General features: G+C 42.2%; 1 protein-coding gene across 1 annotated transcript in view; it reads left to right on the forward strand.

Annotated features, from left to right (window-relative positions):
* LOC140732660 (dynein axonemal heavy chain 6-like) overlaps positions 1-16,445 on the forward strand; it is a 549,473-nt gene that overhangs the window by 215,900 nt on the left and 317,128 nt on the right. Inside the window, 1 exon segment of the mRNA XM_073055353.1 lies at positions 1,635-1,703. Coding sequence (XP_072911454.1) covers positions 1,635-1,703 — 69 coding nt within the window.

The following is a 16,445-nucleotide window of genomic DNA, read 5'->3' on the forward strand; positions in this document are numbered from 1 at the left end:
CCATGGCTTCCTAATTGATCAAATCCATAAAACCAGATTAGAAGAAGCATGATTTCCTCTATTTAGAGGGACTGCCAAGGAAAGAGTTTACTGTATGTACAGTCAAATTTTACATATCTTAACCCATTTATATTTATTCAACCCAAATGTTTTTGATCACATATTCAGCAGCAAATTACATCATAATATTCAGCCTATATATATTGAAGCCTAATGTGCGTTTAACTTTCTATGTAGTTTCTAACAGCAATGTACATGTACATTGTGATTGTGTACAGCTTTGGTTGTCTTTTGTATAGGATATACAATACGTTGTTAACCTAAAAAGAGTGCAGGCATTTACGAAGATGCTGTCAGTACTCAGGGTCCTGAGTTTGAGGGAGATGTTGGGAAGGCCAACGTCTTCCCAACGTTGGGAACATAGAGATTGAGGGTAACTTTAGAGGTGTATAAAATTATGAGGGGCACACATAGGGTGAACACAATTTTTCCCCATGGTAGGGCATAGGTTTAAGGTGAGAGATGAAAGCTTTAAAAGCTGGAGGGCATATTTTCCACATAGAAGATGGTGCAGGTATTTATTATTTAGAGGTACAGCACAGTAACAGGCCTTTCTTGTTCAAAGAACCTACAGTGTCTAATTACATCTATGTAACCAATTAGTTTATTAACCTATATGTCTTTGGAATGTGGGAAGAAACTAGATGGTTTATAAAATTATGAGAGGCTTGGAAAAGACAAATATTATGAGAGACTCAGGATAAATAGTCAGCTTTAAGCAGAATAAAATTATCAAAAAAGAGCACTTAATTTTAAGGTGGGGGGAGTGGTGTACAGGGGAGTTTAAAGGAGATGAGCAGGGCAAGTTTCCTGCCAAACACACACAGGTGCCTGTAACACAGTGCCAGGAGAAGTGGTGAAAACAAACATAATTGTGACATTTAAGAAGCATTTAGACAGACACGTGAGCAGGGAACCAGGGGAAATGGATCACATGCAGGTAAATAGCTACTGTATAGTTTAATCTAGCACCATGGTCAGGTTAGACATGGTGGGCTGAAAGGCTTGTTCCTTGATGTATTGTACTGTGTTCACCTCTTCCCACTGTAGGAAGGTGTAGCAAGTTAACTACACTACAGGCCATTGGTACTTAGAATGTGACAGATGGCTCCAGAGAGCTGTCAGAGTCCTACCTGTGTGAACATATACCCCTAGGCTCATTGAGAGCACTAAAAAAATCAGCAATTTAATTTGGGAAAAAAATGTACCTGGGATATGTTGAGGCATTTATTCCTAAGTTTGATCTCCTATTTGACAAGGGCATAAATGGTCTTAAAGCAGTGGATGCCATAGCAACAGTTTTATTTTCAGTATTTGCAGGATTCTATACATAAGCAGTAATGTGTATTTTTAAAGAATAAAACATCTAATAGATGTCATGACAATCGGATAATTGAAAATTGAAGCCTGCCGTTAGAGATGACAGCATCAACTGACAGACAGATACAAGATGGAATCAGGCCTTTTGGCCCACTGAACTTGTGCTGACCGTCAACTAATCTTTTATGCTGGTTTTACATAAATCCCTATCTATTCTCCCCACACTCACCAACAGGTTGCTTCTTTTCTTCCAGATTTGTGTTTGGAGGCAGAGAGATCCGGCTGAATATGTCTTGTGGTTTCTTTGCAACCATGAATCCTGGGTAAGCTTCTGTTAAGAGAAATATTTGGTTGTGTGGATATGAAGCTAAGGTGTTTTACAATATGCAGACTACACGGAACTTATTTGAACATTTATTTTTAAAGTAACATTAAGTGATTAGAAATGTATGTAGCAAAATGAAGTTTCTATTCTGGTCACCCAGAATGAACATCAAGCCTCCCAGACAGGGTCTGCCTACTTTGCTTTAGGGAGAAGCTGCATTGTCCTGCAATGGGCAGAATATTGTTGGGGACAGATCTGAGTGCATCCATTGCTTAAGCTCTCAGTTTGTGTTTCAGGAAAGAGGTCTAAGTCAATAACACCTGCACCTAAATTCTATTAGGTAAACTTTGGTGGGCCATCTCTATTGCATTTGAGATGGTGGGTGGGATAGGGTGAAGTGATAGGTAGATCTAGGAAACCATTTAGGGTCTGGACCCACCTGCCCCATCATGTGACCCCCACCTTGGAGCAGTGTTCCCCTCAGTTCTTGTCATAGATTCATACCACATGGAGACAGGCCATCAAGCCATGCTGACTTGTGGGTACCCACCTATATCAATCCCATCTTCTAGTATCTTCTGCATTCCAGGCACTTACCATCCTTCTGATCCACTGTAAATCTGCTTTCTCTTAGCATAAACCCATGTTATCTGCTTCTATCTACCTATGATTTAGAACCATAGTAACATAGAAAACCTACAGCACAATACAGGCCTTTCAGCCCACAATGCTGTGCTGAACATGTACTTACTTTAGAAATTACCTAGAGTTACCCATAGCCCTCGATTTTTCTAAGCTCCATGTACCTATCCAGGAGTCTCTTAAAAGATCCTAACGTATCCGCCTCCACCACAGGTGCTGGCAGCCCATTCCACGCATTCACTACTCTTTGCATAAAAAAACTTACCCCTGACATCCCCTCTGTACTTACTTCCAAGCACATTAAAACTGTGCCCTCTTGTGCTAGCCATTTCAGCCCTGGGAAAAAGCCTCTGACTATCCACATGATCAATGCCTCTCATCGTCTTATACACCTCTATCAGGTCACCTCTCATCCTCCGTCACTCCAAGGAGAAAAGGTTGAGTTCACTCAACCTTTTCACATAAGGCATACTCCCCAATCCAGGCAACAGCCCTGTAAATCTCCTCTGCACCCTTTCTATAGTGATATGTATTTTTTTCAGTCTATACCCAGTGACCTAGTCTTAGACCAGTATTCATATCTTAATGGTCTATGGAACTCTAGTGTATTCCATGCTATGGAGCAAGCAGTTTGAGTTTGAACTCCACTGCACTACCACGGGAACACAGACACGAGCCCTTCGCTCCACAATGTTATGCTGAACTACAAACGTTTGTAATTGAAGTAGTAATATAAAGCCTAGCTAAGCTAATCCCTTCTGCCTACATAATGCCCATATCCTTCCATTTCCTGCACATTCATATGCCTATGAACATCTTGAGTGCCTCAATCTTATCTGCTTCCACCACCACCGGAGGCAATGCATTTCAGCTGCACACATCTCCTTTGAACATAAGATTACTCTATACATCAACTCTGTTAAGGTACTGTTACTTTACATTTGAAGTTCCCAAAGGGCAACACTTCACATTTGCCTCCATCTGCAATTTCTCCACCCATATCTGCAAGTGATCTATGTCTTGATGTATCATTGGCCAGTCTTCTACACTATCCACAACACTGCCAGTCATCATATCATTTTGGAGAAATGTGTATTAAACCTGCACTCCGAATCTTCTTTCATGTGAGGCTCAAGCACTCTTAATTGTGGCTTTGATTAAGACATCACAGAAAGAAAATATCTCGTACAGCAATGACATTTTTCTTGAATGTTAGTTTATTCAGGCCAGTGACAGTGTACTGTGGAGAGCACTTCAAGTAAGAGATCAAAGATACTCACAGATAGACAGGGCCATAGAAATTTTAGTACGTTGGCTTTCATAAATCAGAGTATTGAGTATAGGAGTTGGGATGAAGAAGTAGTACAGAACTTTAGTCAGCCCAAATTTGGAGTATTGTGTGCAGATCTGGTCACCTAACTATAGAAAAGATATTAATGAGATTGAAAGAGTATAGATAACGTTTACAAGGATGTTGCCAAGACTTGAAGACCTGTGTTATAGTGAAAGGTTGAAAAGATTAGGACCTCTTTCCCCCCTCTGTAACATAGGTGAATAAGGGGAGATTTAATAGAAGTATACAAAATTATGAGGGTTATAGACAGAATAAATGCAATCAGGCTTTTTTTCCCCTGAGAGGTTGTGTGAGACTACAACTAGAGGTCATATGTTAAGATAAAATATTTAAGAAAAACCTGAGAGGAAACATCTTCACTCAGATAGCAGTGTGAATGTGGAATGAGCTGCCAGCAGAAGTGGTGGATGCAATTTTGATTGCAACATTTAAGAGATGTTTGGATAAGTACTATGGTCCAGGAGCAGGTTGATGGGACTAGGCAGAGAATAGTTTGGCACAGACTAGATGTGCTGAAGGGCCTGTGTCTATGCTCTGACTGTGACAGGTTTCACTTTAATCAAAAGGGTATCAATAACCTGGCTGGGAGGTTAGCTACTGTTCCAGGGAGGGTTTAGACTAGTTTGGCACAGATGCGGGAACTAGAGCACTAAGTCCGAAGGTGGAGGGATTGAGAGAAAGGTAGATATTAAAACCAGGAAGAGCAGAACAAACAAGGTAATACATTATGGGATGGATGGGTTGAAGTGTGTGTATTTTAATTAGCAGAGTACTGTATTATAGGAAATAGTGATGAACTTAGAACGTGGATTGGTACATGGAACTATGTTGTGGCCATACAGACTTAGCAGAAAAATGCTTTAGGTTTTGATGTTTTAGAAAAGATAAGCTAAGGGGGTGTGATGAGTTGTGCCATTAATCAGGGACAATGTTACAGCCGCACTCAGAGGGTAATTAATGGAGGTCTTAGCCATTAAGCCTATATGGTTAAAACTCAAAAAAGGTGCAATCACTCTGATTGGATTATACTACAAGCCCCTGAAACTGCTCTATTACACTCCCAGTGCCATAACATTCACTAACTCCTACCTTGGTTTGTTCTCCCAAAGTGAAATATCTCACATTTGTGTACATTAAATTCCATCTGCCATTTTTCCCCATCTGCTCTCAATCCCACTGCATAATTTGATAATATGATTACAAACAACAGGCCCAGCACCAATCTCCGCAGTGCATCTCTAGTCACAGGCCTCCAGTCAGAAAGACAACTATTTACTTCACTGTCTGGCATCTCCCACTAAATCAATATTGAATTCAGTTTACCACTTCCACCTGAACACCAAGAAACTGAGCCTTTTGGACCAGCCTCCCAAGCAGGACTTTGTCAAATGCCTTGCTAAAGTCCGTGTAGGCAACATCCACTGTCTTTCTTTCAACTTTCCTGGTTGCCTCCTCATCTCCAAGATTTGTTAGACATAAAGCCATGTTGACTATCATTAATCAGGCTCTGTCTATCAAAATACTTAACATATCCTGCGCCGTAGAACACCATCCAATAATTTACCCACAACCTATATCAAGCTCACCAACCTGTTATTTCAAAGCTTATTCTTAGAGCCTTTTCTGAACAACAGAACAACATTAGCTATCCTTCAGTCCTCTGGCACTTCACTTGTGGCTAAATAAGTTTTAAATACCTTTGCCAAGTTCCCTGCAATTTCTGTGCTAGCCTTCCACAAGGTCAAAGGGGACACCTTGTCAGTCCCTGGGATATATCCATTCTAGTTTGCCTGAAGACAGCAAGCACCTCTTCTGTAATCCAAAGATGGTCCATGGCCTCACTACTGTTTTGCCTTATTTATATAGACTGTGTGCAGATGCAAAAAATCTATTTAATATCTCCACCATCTATTTTGGTATATCTAAACAATATCAAGGTCTGCAGTAAGTCCCAATAGTCCCCACTCATTTTAAACCTGTAATATCTTGTACAGGTCATCTCTGTCCCGGAAGAGATTCTAATGATTCAAAAATCTGAAATCATTCTCCCTGCACCAATTTCTCAGTCACTCATTTGATCCATCTTTTTGTTCCAGGCCTGACTAGTATTTGGCACCAGGCATAATCCAAGTTTACTACATTCAATTAATTTTCAGCATCTTTCCTAACTCTGTATGCTCACTGCAGAGGACCTCCTCCCATTTTCTCCTCATGTCATTGATGTCAACTAGCACCACAACTTCTGGCTACTCACCCTTCCTCTTGAGAATGTTCTGCAGCTGCTCTGATACATCCTCAACCCTTGCACCTGGGAGGCAAGACGCCATCCTGGTGTTTGTTTTTCCAGCACAGAATCTCCTGTCTGTCCCTCTTATTAAGAGGTCTTCTATCACTATTACTCTGCCCGACTATCTCAGAAAAGGCCATTGTGCCACTGACCAGGGTGCTGCTACTACAGCTTGATAGATCATTCCCCAGCCCCAATCAGTATCCAAATGGACATTCTTGTTTCAGAGAGGAATGGCCACCCTGCACTGACTGCTTACTCCCCTTACTTTGTCTCTTCACACCACATCCTTAGCTTCCCCTTCTTACAAAACTGTTGCTCTGAGTGATGCTAGCTTATTTTTATTAGCCGACAACTATTCACTAAAAATTTGCAGTTGTGCTATTTTAGGGTATTTTTAAGTGAGACTCACCAGATAGTATTGAGACCTACTTCTTTTGAAGTCTTGTGCCTTGTGTGCCAAGTCCTGGCTGTTGTTAAGTTGTGGTAGACAGATTCAATTATAGTCAATAAGTGTCTGAAAGGAAGAAATCTGCAGAGCTGTAGAATGAGGGTGTCAAGTGAGAGAGTGGACTAAGTGGTCGCCCTTTGTGCTGTGACAATGCTGCAATTATTTGATCCTATCTACCAAGGTAGAAAACACCTAGGTTGGAGAAGGAGCTCATTACCACGTTCTTAAGGCCAATCAAGGGCTGGTGTCCAGGCATGTACCTGGACCCCAAAATCTCTCTGTTCATCAGCACTGTTAAGGATCCTGCTATTAATGTTGTACTCTCACTTTATGTTGGGCGTCCTGAAGTGTAGCACCTCACATTTACCCAGATTAAACATCATATTTCGCTTGTCCACTAATATCTGCAAAGGCTGAGGACGAGCTTGCTCCCAGTGAGGTAAGGCCGGGTAAGTTCCTTTAATTATTTTAATTAACTTAGGAATAGGTAATGGAGGCAGCAATTAGGGCAGTCCAGTGCTCCATATGGGAAGACAGGGTGTAGTCCCTGATGACTACACCTGTAAAAGGTGCATCCAGCTGCAGCTCCTGACAAACTGAGTTAGGGAGCTGGAGCTGGATGATCTTTGGATCATTCGTGAGGCAGAGGCAGAAATAGACAGGAGTTTCAGGGAGACAGGCACCCCTAAAAGTCAGGAGGCAGGTAGCTGGGTGACTGTCAGGAGAGGGAAGGGGAATAGACAGAAAGAGCAGAGCACCCCTGTGGCCATTCCCATCAACAATAAGTATACCGTTTTGGATACTGTTGGTGCGGATGACCTATCAGGGACAAGTTGTAGTGGTCATGTCTCTGGCACCGAGACTGGACCCTCAGCTCAGAAAGGAAGGAGGGAAAAGAGGAGTGCAATAGTGATAGGGGATTCAATAGTTAGGGTGACAGATAAGAGGTTCTGTGGGAGAGATCGAGAATCCTGGATGGTCTGTTGCCTCCCTGGTGCCAGGGTCCGCAATATCTCCATCGAGTTCTCGGTATTCTCAGGAGGGAGGGTGAGCAGCCAGATGTCATGGTCCATGTAGGGACCAATGATGTGGATAGGAAGGAGGCGGAGGTCCTGCAAAGAGAGTTTAGGGAGTTAGGTTCAAAGTTGAAGGACAGGACCTTCAGGGTTGCAATCTCAGGATTGCTACCTGCGCCACGTGCTAGTGAGGCTAGAAATAGGAAGATAATGCAGCTAAATACGTGGCTAAGGAGATGGTGCATGAGGGAGGGCTTCATGTTTCTGGACAATTGGGATTTGTTCCAGAGAAGGTGGGACCTGTTCCAAAGGGACAGTTTGCTCCTGAACTAGAGGGGGACTAACATCCTTGCGTGTAGATTTGCTAGTGCTGCTCCGGGGGGTTTAAACTAGATTTGCAGGGGGAGGGGAATCAGAGTGTTAGAGCAGATAGTGAGGTGGAGGAGAATAAAGATCATGCGAGGACTGTATGTATAGACAGAGATCAAAGGTTTGTACATGATAGAAATGTTCTCAGGTGAACCTATTTCAATGCAATGAGTATTGTAGATAAGGCAGATGAGTTTACAGCGTGGATTGGCACGTGGGATTATGGCATTATTGCTATTAGTGAGATTTGGCTGCAGGAGGGGCAGGACTGGCATCTTAATGTTCGGGGGTTCCATTGTTTCAGACGTGATAGAGGGGGAGGGATGAAAGGGGGAGGAGTGGCATTACTAGTTAGGGAAAATATCACAGCTGTGGGTAGACAGGACCGCCCAGAGGGCTTGTCTACAGAGGCCATATGGGTGGAGCTGAGGAACCAGAAAGGTGTGACCACACTAATAGGGTTGTATTATAGACCGCCCAATAGTCAGAGAGAATTGGAGGAGCAAATCTGTAGAGAGATAGCAGACCGATGTAAGAAACAGAAAGTTGTAATAGTAGGGGATTTTAACTTTCCGCATATTGACTGGGACTCCCACACTGTGAAAGGGCTAGATGGCTTGGAGTTTGTCAAATGTGTTCAGGAAAGTTTTCTCAATCAATATATAGAGATACCTACGAGACAGGATGCAATACTTGATCTCCTGTTAGGGAACCAGACAGGTCAGGTGACAGAAGTATGTGTAGGCAAACATTTTGGGTCCATTGACCATAATGTCATTAGTTTCAAGTTAATTATGGATAAGGATAGGTCTGGTCCTCGAGTTGTGGTTCTAAATTGGAGAAGGGCCAATTATTGTGGAAATGAGAAAGGATCTAGGAAGAGTGGATTGGGATAAGTTGTTTTCTGGTAAGGCTGTGTTCAGTAAGTGGAAGGCCTTCAAAGGTGAAATTTTGAGAGTGCAAAGTTTGCACATTCCTGCCAGGATTAAAGGCAAAGTTAACAGGCATTGGGAACCATGGTTTTCAAGGGATATTGGCGATCTGGTTAAGAAAAAAAGAGAGAGGTGTATAGCAGGTGTAGGCAACAAGGTACTTGAAGAGTATAGAAAATGTAAGAAAATACTGAAGAAGGAAATTAGGAAGGCAAAAAGAAGACATGAGGTTGCTTTGGCAGATAATATGAAGGTCAACCTGAAGGGTTTCTACAAGTATATTAAGAGTAAAAGGATAGTAAGGGACAAAATTGGTCCCCTAGAAGATCAGAGTGGTCATCTATGTGTGGAGCCTCATGAGATGGGGGAGATCTTAAACAGTTTGTTTGCATCAGTATTTACGCAGGAAACTGGCATAGCATATATGGAAGGAAGGGAAACAAGCAGTAGTGTCATGGAACATACAGAGATTAAAGAGGAGGAGGTGCTTGCTGCCTTACAGCAAATAAAGGTAGATAAATCCCCCGGGCCTGACATGATATTTCCTTGGACCTTAAGAGAGACTAGTGTAGAAATTGCAGGGGCCCTGGCAGAAATATTTAAAATGTCTTTAGCCACGGGTGCGGTGCTACAGGATTGGAAGGTAGCTCATGTTGTTCTGTTGTTTAAAAAAGGCTCCAAAAATAAACCAGGTAATTATAGGCTGGTGATTGGAAGGTGTTCTCAGAGATCGGATATACAAGTATTTGGGCAGCCAAGGGCTGATTAAAGATATTCAGCATGGTTTTGTGTGTGGTAGATCATGTTTAACGAATCTTGTAGAGTTTTTTGAGGAGGTTACCAAGAAAGTAGATGAAGGAAAGTCTGTAGATGCTGTCTACGTGGACTTTAGTAAGGCCTTTGACTAGGTCCCACATGGCAGTTAGTTCAGAAGGTTCAGACACTAGGTATCCATGGAAATGGATACATGTAAACTGGATTCAAAATCGGCTGTGTGGGAGGAGACAGAGAGTGGTAGTGGATGATTGCTTCTTAGACTGGAGGCCTGTGGCTAGTGGTGTGCCTCAGGGATCTGTGCTGGGACCATTGTTGTTTGTTGTCTATATCAATGATCTAAATGATAATGTGGTAAATTGGATCAGCAAGTTTGCTGAAGACACTAAGATTGGAGGCGTTGTGGACAGCGAGGAAGACTTTCAAAGCTTGCAGAAGGATCCGGACCAACTGGAAAAATGGGCCAGAAAATGGCAGATGGAATTTAATGCAGACAAGGGTGAGGTATTGCATTTTGGAAGGACAAGTCAAGGTAGGACATACACAGTAAATGGTAGGGCACTGAGGAGTGCGGAGGAAAAAAGGGATCTGGGATTTCAGATACATAATTTCCTGAAAGTGGTGTCACAGGTAGATTGGGTTGTAAAGAATGCTTTTGGCATCCTGGCATTCATAAATCAAAGTATTGAGTATAGGAGTTGGGATGTTATGGTGAGGTTGTATGAGACATTGGCAAGGCCAAATCTGGAGTATTGTGTGCGGTTCTGGTCACCTGACTATAGGAAGGATATCAGTAAGATTGAAAGAGTGCAGAGAAGATTTACTAGGATGTTGCCTGGTCTTCAGGAGTTGAATTACAGGGAAAGATTGAACAGGTTAGGACTTTATTCCTTGGAGTATAGAAGAATGAGGGGGGATTTGATAGAGGTTTACAAAATTATGAGGGACATAGACAGAGTAAATGCGAGTAGGCTCTTTCCACTTAGATTATGAGATATAAATACAAGAGGACTTGGCTTTAGGGTGAAAGAGGAAAGGTTTAGGGGGAACATTAGGGGGAACTTCTTCATTCAGAGAGTGATGGGAGTGTGGAACGAGCTGCCATCTGACATGGTAAATGCGGGCTCACTCTTAAGTTTTAAGAATAAATTGGATAGGTACATGGACGGGAGAGGTCTGGAGGGTTATGGACTGGGTGCAGGTCAATGGGACTAGCGGAATAAAATTTCGGCACAGACTAGAAGGGCCAAATAGCCTATTTTCTGTGCTGTAGTGTTCTATGGTTCTGTGGATCTAAGCTGATCTATCCTTTTGCAATATTCTATGTAATCCACAATGACACCAATTTTGCCAGTCTTAGTATTTTCTGTAAATGAACTCATGCAACCTATTATATTTTCATCCAAATCATATATATACAGTGTGTATAAAACCATAGAATTCACAATACAGATCTCTGTAGAACATTAGTTATAGGCCTCAGTCCAGAATCATCCACAATTACATTCTGTCTTCTCTGGGCAAACCAATTTTGGATCCTGTGCCTACTAATTTTCTGGATGAGCCTACCATGTGGAATCTTGTTAAATACCTTACTAAAATCCATGTGTACAAAATTCACAGCTCTGCCTTCATCCATCACCTTTGTCACCTCCTTGGAAAATCTCAATCAGTTTAGTCAAATGTGACCTGCCCCAATGCTAAATGTGTCTAATTAGACCATGTTTCTCCAAATGCTTGATGTTGCATTAGTCCTTCTCTAACTTCCTGTACCTTTAAGTCCAGAATATCTAACTCCAGATCTTCAACCCAGTTCCCAATCCATGGACTGTTCCAGTTTTTGTTCTTAACAAAAGTGACCTAAACTCTGGGTCCCAAAGAACTAACTGCAGAAGGTAGAGGATTGAGAGAAACAAAGGGTGAAGAGGAAGTGGAGGAGAAAGAGGTAAAAAAGAAAATAAAAAACAGGTGAATAAAAAGAATAGTTGATGGAGAGTGAGAGTGAAATTTTGACAGTGGTGAAGAGGAGGGATTCATGGGTGATAATGGAGAGAGAGAGAAAGAAAGAGAAAAATAGAAAATAGAAATGAAAGAGGGAAGTGTTAGAGGTGAAAGATCAGAGAAACTGGAGCAGAGGTGAAATATCTTTCCAAGACTTGAAGAAGTAAAGAAGTTGTGACACAATTTAATCAGACAGGAGTCACTGCCCAAAGAGCAGCAGCTCATCAGCTGTGGGTGGTCCATTCAAAGTTTGAATGATACTGACAGATGTGTTTTCAGTCCTCTTTTTTTGCATAAACAAACATTAGCCCTTGTCTAGTCCTCTCAATAAATAACTGATTTACACATGTAAAGATCATATACTGGTTGAGGAAGGCTGGAGGCAGTGTAGGTAGATAAACTCCCATTGTCTCCAACATGAGAAAATCTGCAGATGCTGGAAATCCAAAGCAACACACACAAAATTCTGGGGGCACTCAGCAGGCCAAGTAGCATCTATGGAAAAGAGTAAACAGTTGAAGTTTTGGGCAGAAATGCTTTATCAGGACTGGAAGGAAAGAGGAGAAGTCAGAGAAAGAAGGTGGGGGAGGGGAGGAAGAGTACAAGGTGGTAGGTGATAGGTGAAAGTGGGAGAGAGGGAGGGGTGAAGTAAAGAGCTGAGAATTTGAGTGGTGAAAGCAATAAAGGGTTGGAGAAAGAGGGATCTGATAGGAGAGGCCAGAAGACACTGGGAGAAAGTGAAGGGAGAGGAACATGGGTAGGTAAGGAGATAAGGTGAGAGAGGGTAACAGGAATGGGGAATGGTGAAGAAGATGGGGGGGGGGGGGCAATTACCAGAAGTTTGAGAAATCAGTGTTCCTGCACCAGGTTGGAGTGTACCCAGATGGAAAATCATGTGTTGCTCCTCCAGCCTGAGTGTGGCAGCAGAGGAGACCTTGGACTGATGTTGGAAAGGAAATTGGAAGTAAAATTGAAATGGGTGGCCACTGGGAGATTCTGCTTTTTCTGGCGGATGGAGCAAAGGTGTGCGGCGAAGCAGTCTCCCAATCTATGTCAGGTCTCACCAATATACAGGAGGTCACATCAGGAGCACTGGGTACAGGAGTAACCCCAACAGACTCACAGGTGAAGTGTCACCTCACCTGGAATGACTGCTTGGGGATCTGAATGGTAGTGAGGGAGGAGGTATAGGGCAGCTGTAGCACTTGTTCCGCTTGCAAGGATAAGTGCCAGGAGAGAGATCAGTAGGAAGGGACAAGTGGACAAGGGAGTCATGTAGGGAGTGATCCTTGCAGAAAGTGGGGAGAAAGGAGGGAAAGATGTACTTGATGGTGGGGTCCTGTTGGAGATGGTGGAAGTTATAGAGAATTATGTGCTGGATGCAAAGGCTAGAGGGGTGGTAGGTGAGGACAAGAGGAACCCTTTTCCTAGTGGATTGATCCAACTGATCCAGACCCTTTTTTGCATCTGTATTTACTAAGGAAACTGGCATGGAGTCAATGGAAATAAGGCAAACAAGTAGTGATGTCATGGAACCTATACAGATTGACGAGGAGGAGGTGCTTGCTATCTTGAGGCAAATCTGAGTAGATAAATCCCCAGGACCTAACAGGGTATTCCCTTGGACCTTGAACTAGACTAGTGTTGAAATTGCAGGGGCCCTGGCAGATATATTTAAAATGTCGGTATCTACAGCTCAAGTGCCAGAGGATTAGAGGATAGCTCATGTTGTTCCATTCTTTAAAAAAGGCTCTAAAAGTAATCTGGGAGCTGGTAAGTTTGACGTCAGTAGTAGGTAAATTATTGGAAGGAGTACTAAGAGATAGGATCTGCAAGTATTTAGATAGACAGGGTCTTATTAGGGAGGGTCAACATGGCTTTGTGTGTGGTAGGTCATGCTTAACAAATCTATTAGAGTTTTTCGAGGAGGTTACAAGGAAAGTGGATGAAAGGAAGGCAGTGGATGTTGTCTACATGGACTTCAGTAAGGCCTTTGACAAGGTCCCGCATGGGAGGTTAGTTAGGAAGATTCATTCACTAGGTATACATGGTGAGGTAGTAAATTGGATTAGACATTGGCTCAATGGGAGAAGTCAGAGAGTGGTAGTGGAGGATTGCTTCTCTGAGTGGAGGCCTGTGACTAGTGGTGTGCCACAGGGATCAGTGCTGGATCCATTGTTATTTGTCATCTATATTAAATGGTTCGGCACAGCCAAGAAGGGCCAAAAGGCCTGTTTCTGTGCTTAAATGTTCTATGGTTCTATGGTTCTAACTGAGAGAAGGGGATGGCATTTTTACAAGGAGCAGGGTGGGAAGAGGTATAGTTCAGGTAGCTGTGAGAGTCAGTGGGTTTATAAGGGATATCAGTAGATGGAGATCGAGAAAGGGGAGGGATGTGTTGAAAATGGACCAAGTAAATTTGAAGACAGGCAGAGTTGATGAAATCAATGAGCTGAGCATGGGTGCAGGAAGCAGAACCAATGTAGTTGTCAGTGTAGTGTAGGAAGAGTTGCTGAGTGGTACTGGTGAGGGCTTGGAACGTGGACTGTTCCATGTAGCCAACGAAAAGGTTGGCAAAGCTGGAACCCATGCGAGTTCCCATGGCTACACCTTTGGTTTGAAGGAAGTGGGAGGAGCTGAAGGAGATATTATTGAGGACCAGTTCCACCAGACAAAGGAGAGATGCATTATCTCTGTTGGAAGAGTCAGGAAAATATTGGTCACAAATTCACTCCAAGTCTATCCCCTCTCTTGGCCTCTTGATTTGATTTAGTGACCAACATTAAACTCTGTTTTCACTTTCAAATGGTGTTGAAGGAGACTTTGATGTTGAGACACATAGTTTAGTGCTTTAATTCAGTTGGATTAGTAGATTTATTTTCTATCAAAGCCATTTTTCTAAAGCTTTGCTGTTTTCCTTTTCCTTGGTTTGTACTTCCTGGATTGATGTCAGCTGTTGTCTTGATAATAAAGTTCTGCTGCCTCTGTTCAGTTTACACAGGATTAAGTCTTTCTACGCTAATCCTCTGCAGTGAAACTATATATGTCACAATGTAGTTTGAGCAAGATTAGAAGTTAACCAACAATTTTTTGTGAAGTGATTTATGTTTTTAAGTAATCTCTGTTATTGCCATTCCCTCCTCATCATCTTTCTGCAAACTGATCCAGACTCTTCATCCTCCATCTTCCATTGATGTTAAGATATTTTGAACTCATTAGCTCCATCATTAGGCTGCTTAATTTTTCTACTTCATAGCAACATTGGTCTTTGCAATACTGCTGAAATCCTTAGATTTCTCTTACTGCTTCTGGATTTGAATATTCTACCCAACTGTTGCCCAGCTTTTTTGTTGTGCCCTCTATAGATGAACTTATTCTAATGGTTTTACCTCAATGCATTACTGGTTGATATGCTAGCTGTTCTGCTTAAGACTACAAGAAGTTGCACAGAGTTGTGGACACAGCCAGATTATTACATAACCAGCCTCCCCTATGTGGACTCTGTCTATACTTGCAGCTGCCTCAGGAAAACAGCCAATATAATGAAACCTTTCCTACCCTGCTCATTCTCTCTTCTCCACTCCTCAAGCAGAAGATTCAAAAGCTTGACAACATGCACCACCAGCTTCAAGGACAGCTTATGTCCCCAGTTATAAGACTCTTGAATAGACTTCTTATTCGATAAACATCAACTCTTGATCTTTCCTTATACCTCATCTTGGCCTTTGCATTGTATTTGTCATTCTATACCACACTTTTGCTGTAATTGTAACACTAGCACTACATTCTGCATTCTTTCCTCTTGTAGTGCCTTGATTGTATAGATGCAATACAAAGTGAATGAATGTATCTCAGAAAATATGGCCATAATGTAGCAATTACCAATTACCACTTGTACCCAGGGCTTGTCATTCTGTGCATGTGAACTGTAATGATTTCTGAACTGCTATTATCATAACTATTATATTCCCATCCTAGTTGGAGGTCACTCCACGGTAACCCTCTTCCCATCTTGTGGTCACTTCTAGCCCTATTACTTTCTGAGATCTCTGTGGTTTCCACTCCTGGGCTCTTGCTCATGTTGGTTTTAATCCGTCCACAATTAGCAGCATGACTTTAACTGGCAAGGATCTAAGTTCTTGAGTTCTCACCCAAATCTACTCTGTGATTTTCTCTTCTCCTTTAAGAAACTTCTTAAAACCTTGTCTTTGAGCAAGCCTTTAGTTACCTGTCCTAATAACTCATTACTAACAGATCCTGTATGGTAAAACTCCCATAAAGTTCTGGTAAAACATTTTAATAGATTAAGCTGATGTAAGAACACAAGTCTTTCTCTTTCCATTGTTGGATACCTGGACGTGAATGATTCTGAGTGTTAGTGAACAGACTGAGTGAGACCATTCCCCTGGTGGTGATTGTCCAGATTTAACCTGAATATTTTCCTCATTCATCCTTTGTGAATGGATTTTGCTTTACTGGGATTTTTTTCTGTTGCTATTTCATTGGTTATTTGAGTAACCTTGAGGTTTGTGTATGGTCTGTGATGAGACTTGATGTTCAAAATGCTGGGCAAAAGTCATTATACAAAGTGCACAAACAGTTCATATCTTGTAGGGTTGTATTGCCCTATGACTATGACACAAGTCTTTTCAGGCGATGGGCTCAAACTCAGGAGAGAATTCATTCCACCTCTGTCTGCTCTTTCTGGCTTGGTCTATGATCATTGATCTGGATGTCCATCTGTGGTGTTACTGTCAGTTGAGTGTGACAGGCTTACTTACTGCCAGATAAGTGGATTCACACAGAATAAACAAAAATTGTGAACCATAGAATAATAGGTTAGTGGCAGCATGGACCAGGGATCAGCAAATACAGCAAAGGTCTGCACTAGTCTTGGTTTTTGGACTGGAAGCA

This window comes from Hemitrygon akajei, chromosome 9, assembly GCF_048418815.1.
Source record: "Hemitrygon akajei chromosome 9, sHemAka1.3, whole genome shotgun sequence".
Lineage (NCBI taxonomy): Eukaryota > Metazoa > Chordata > Chondrichthyes > Myliobatiformes > Dasyatidae > Hemitrygon > Hemitrygon akajei.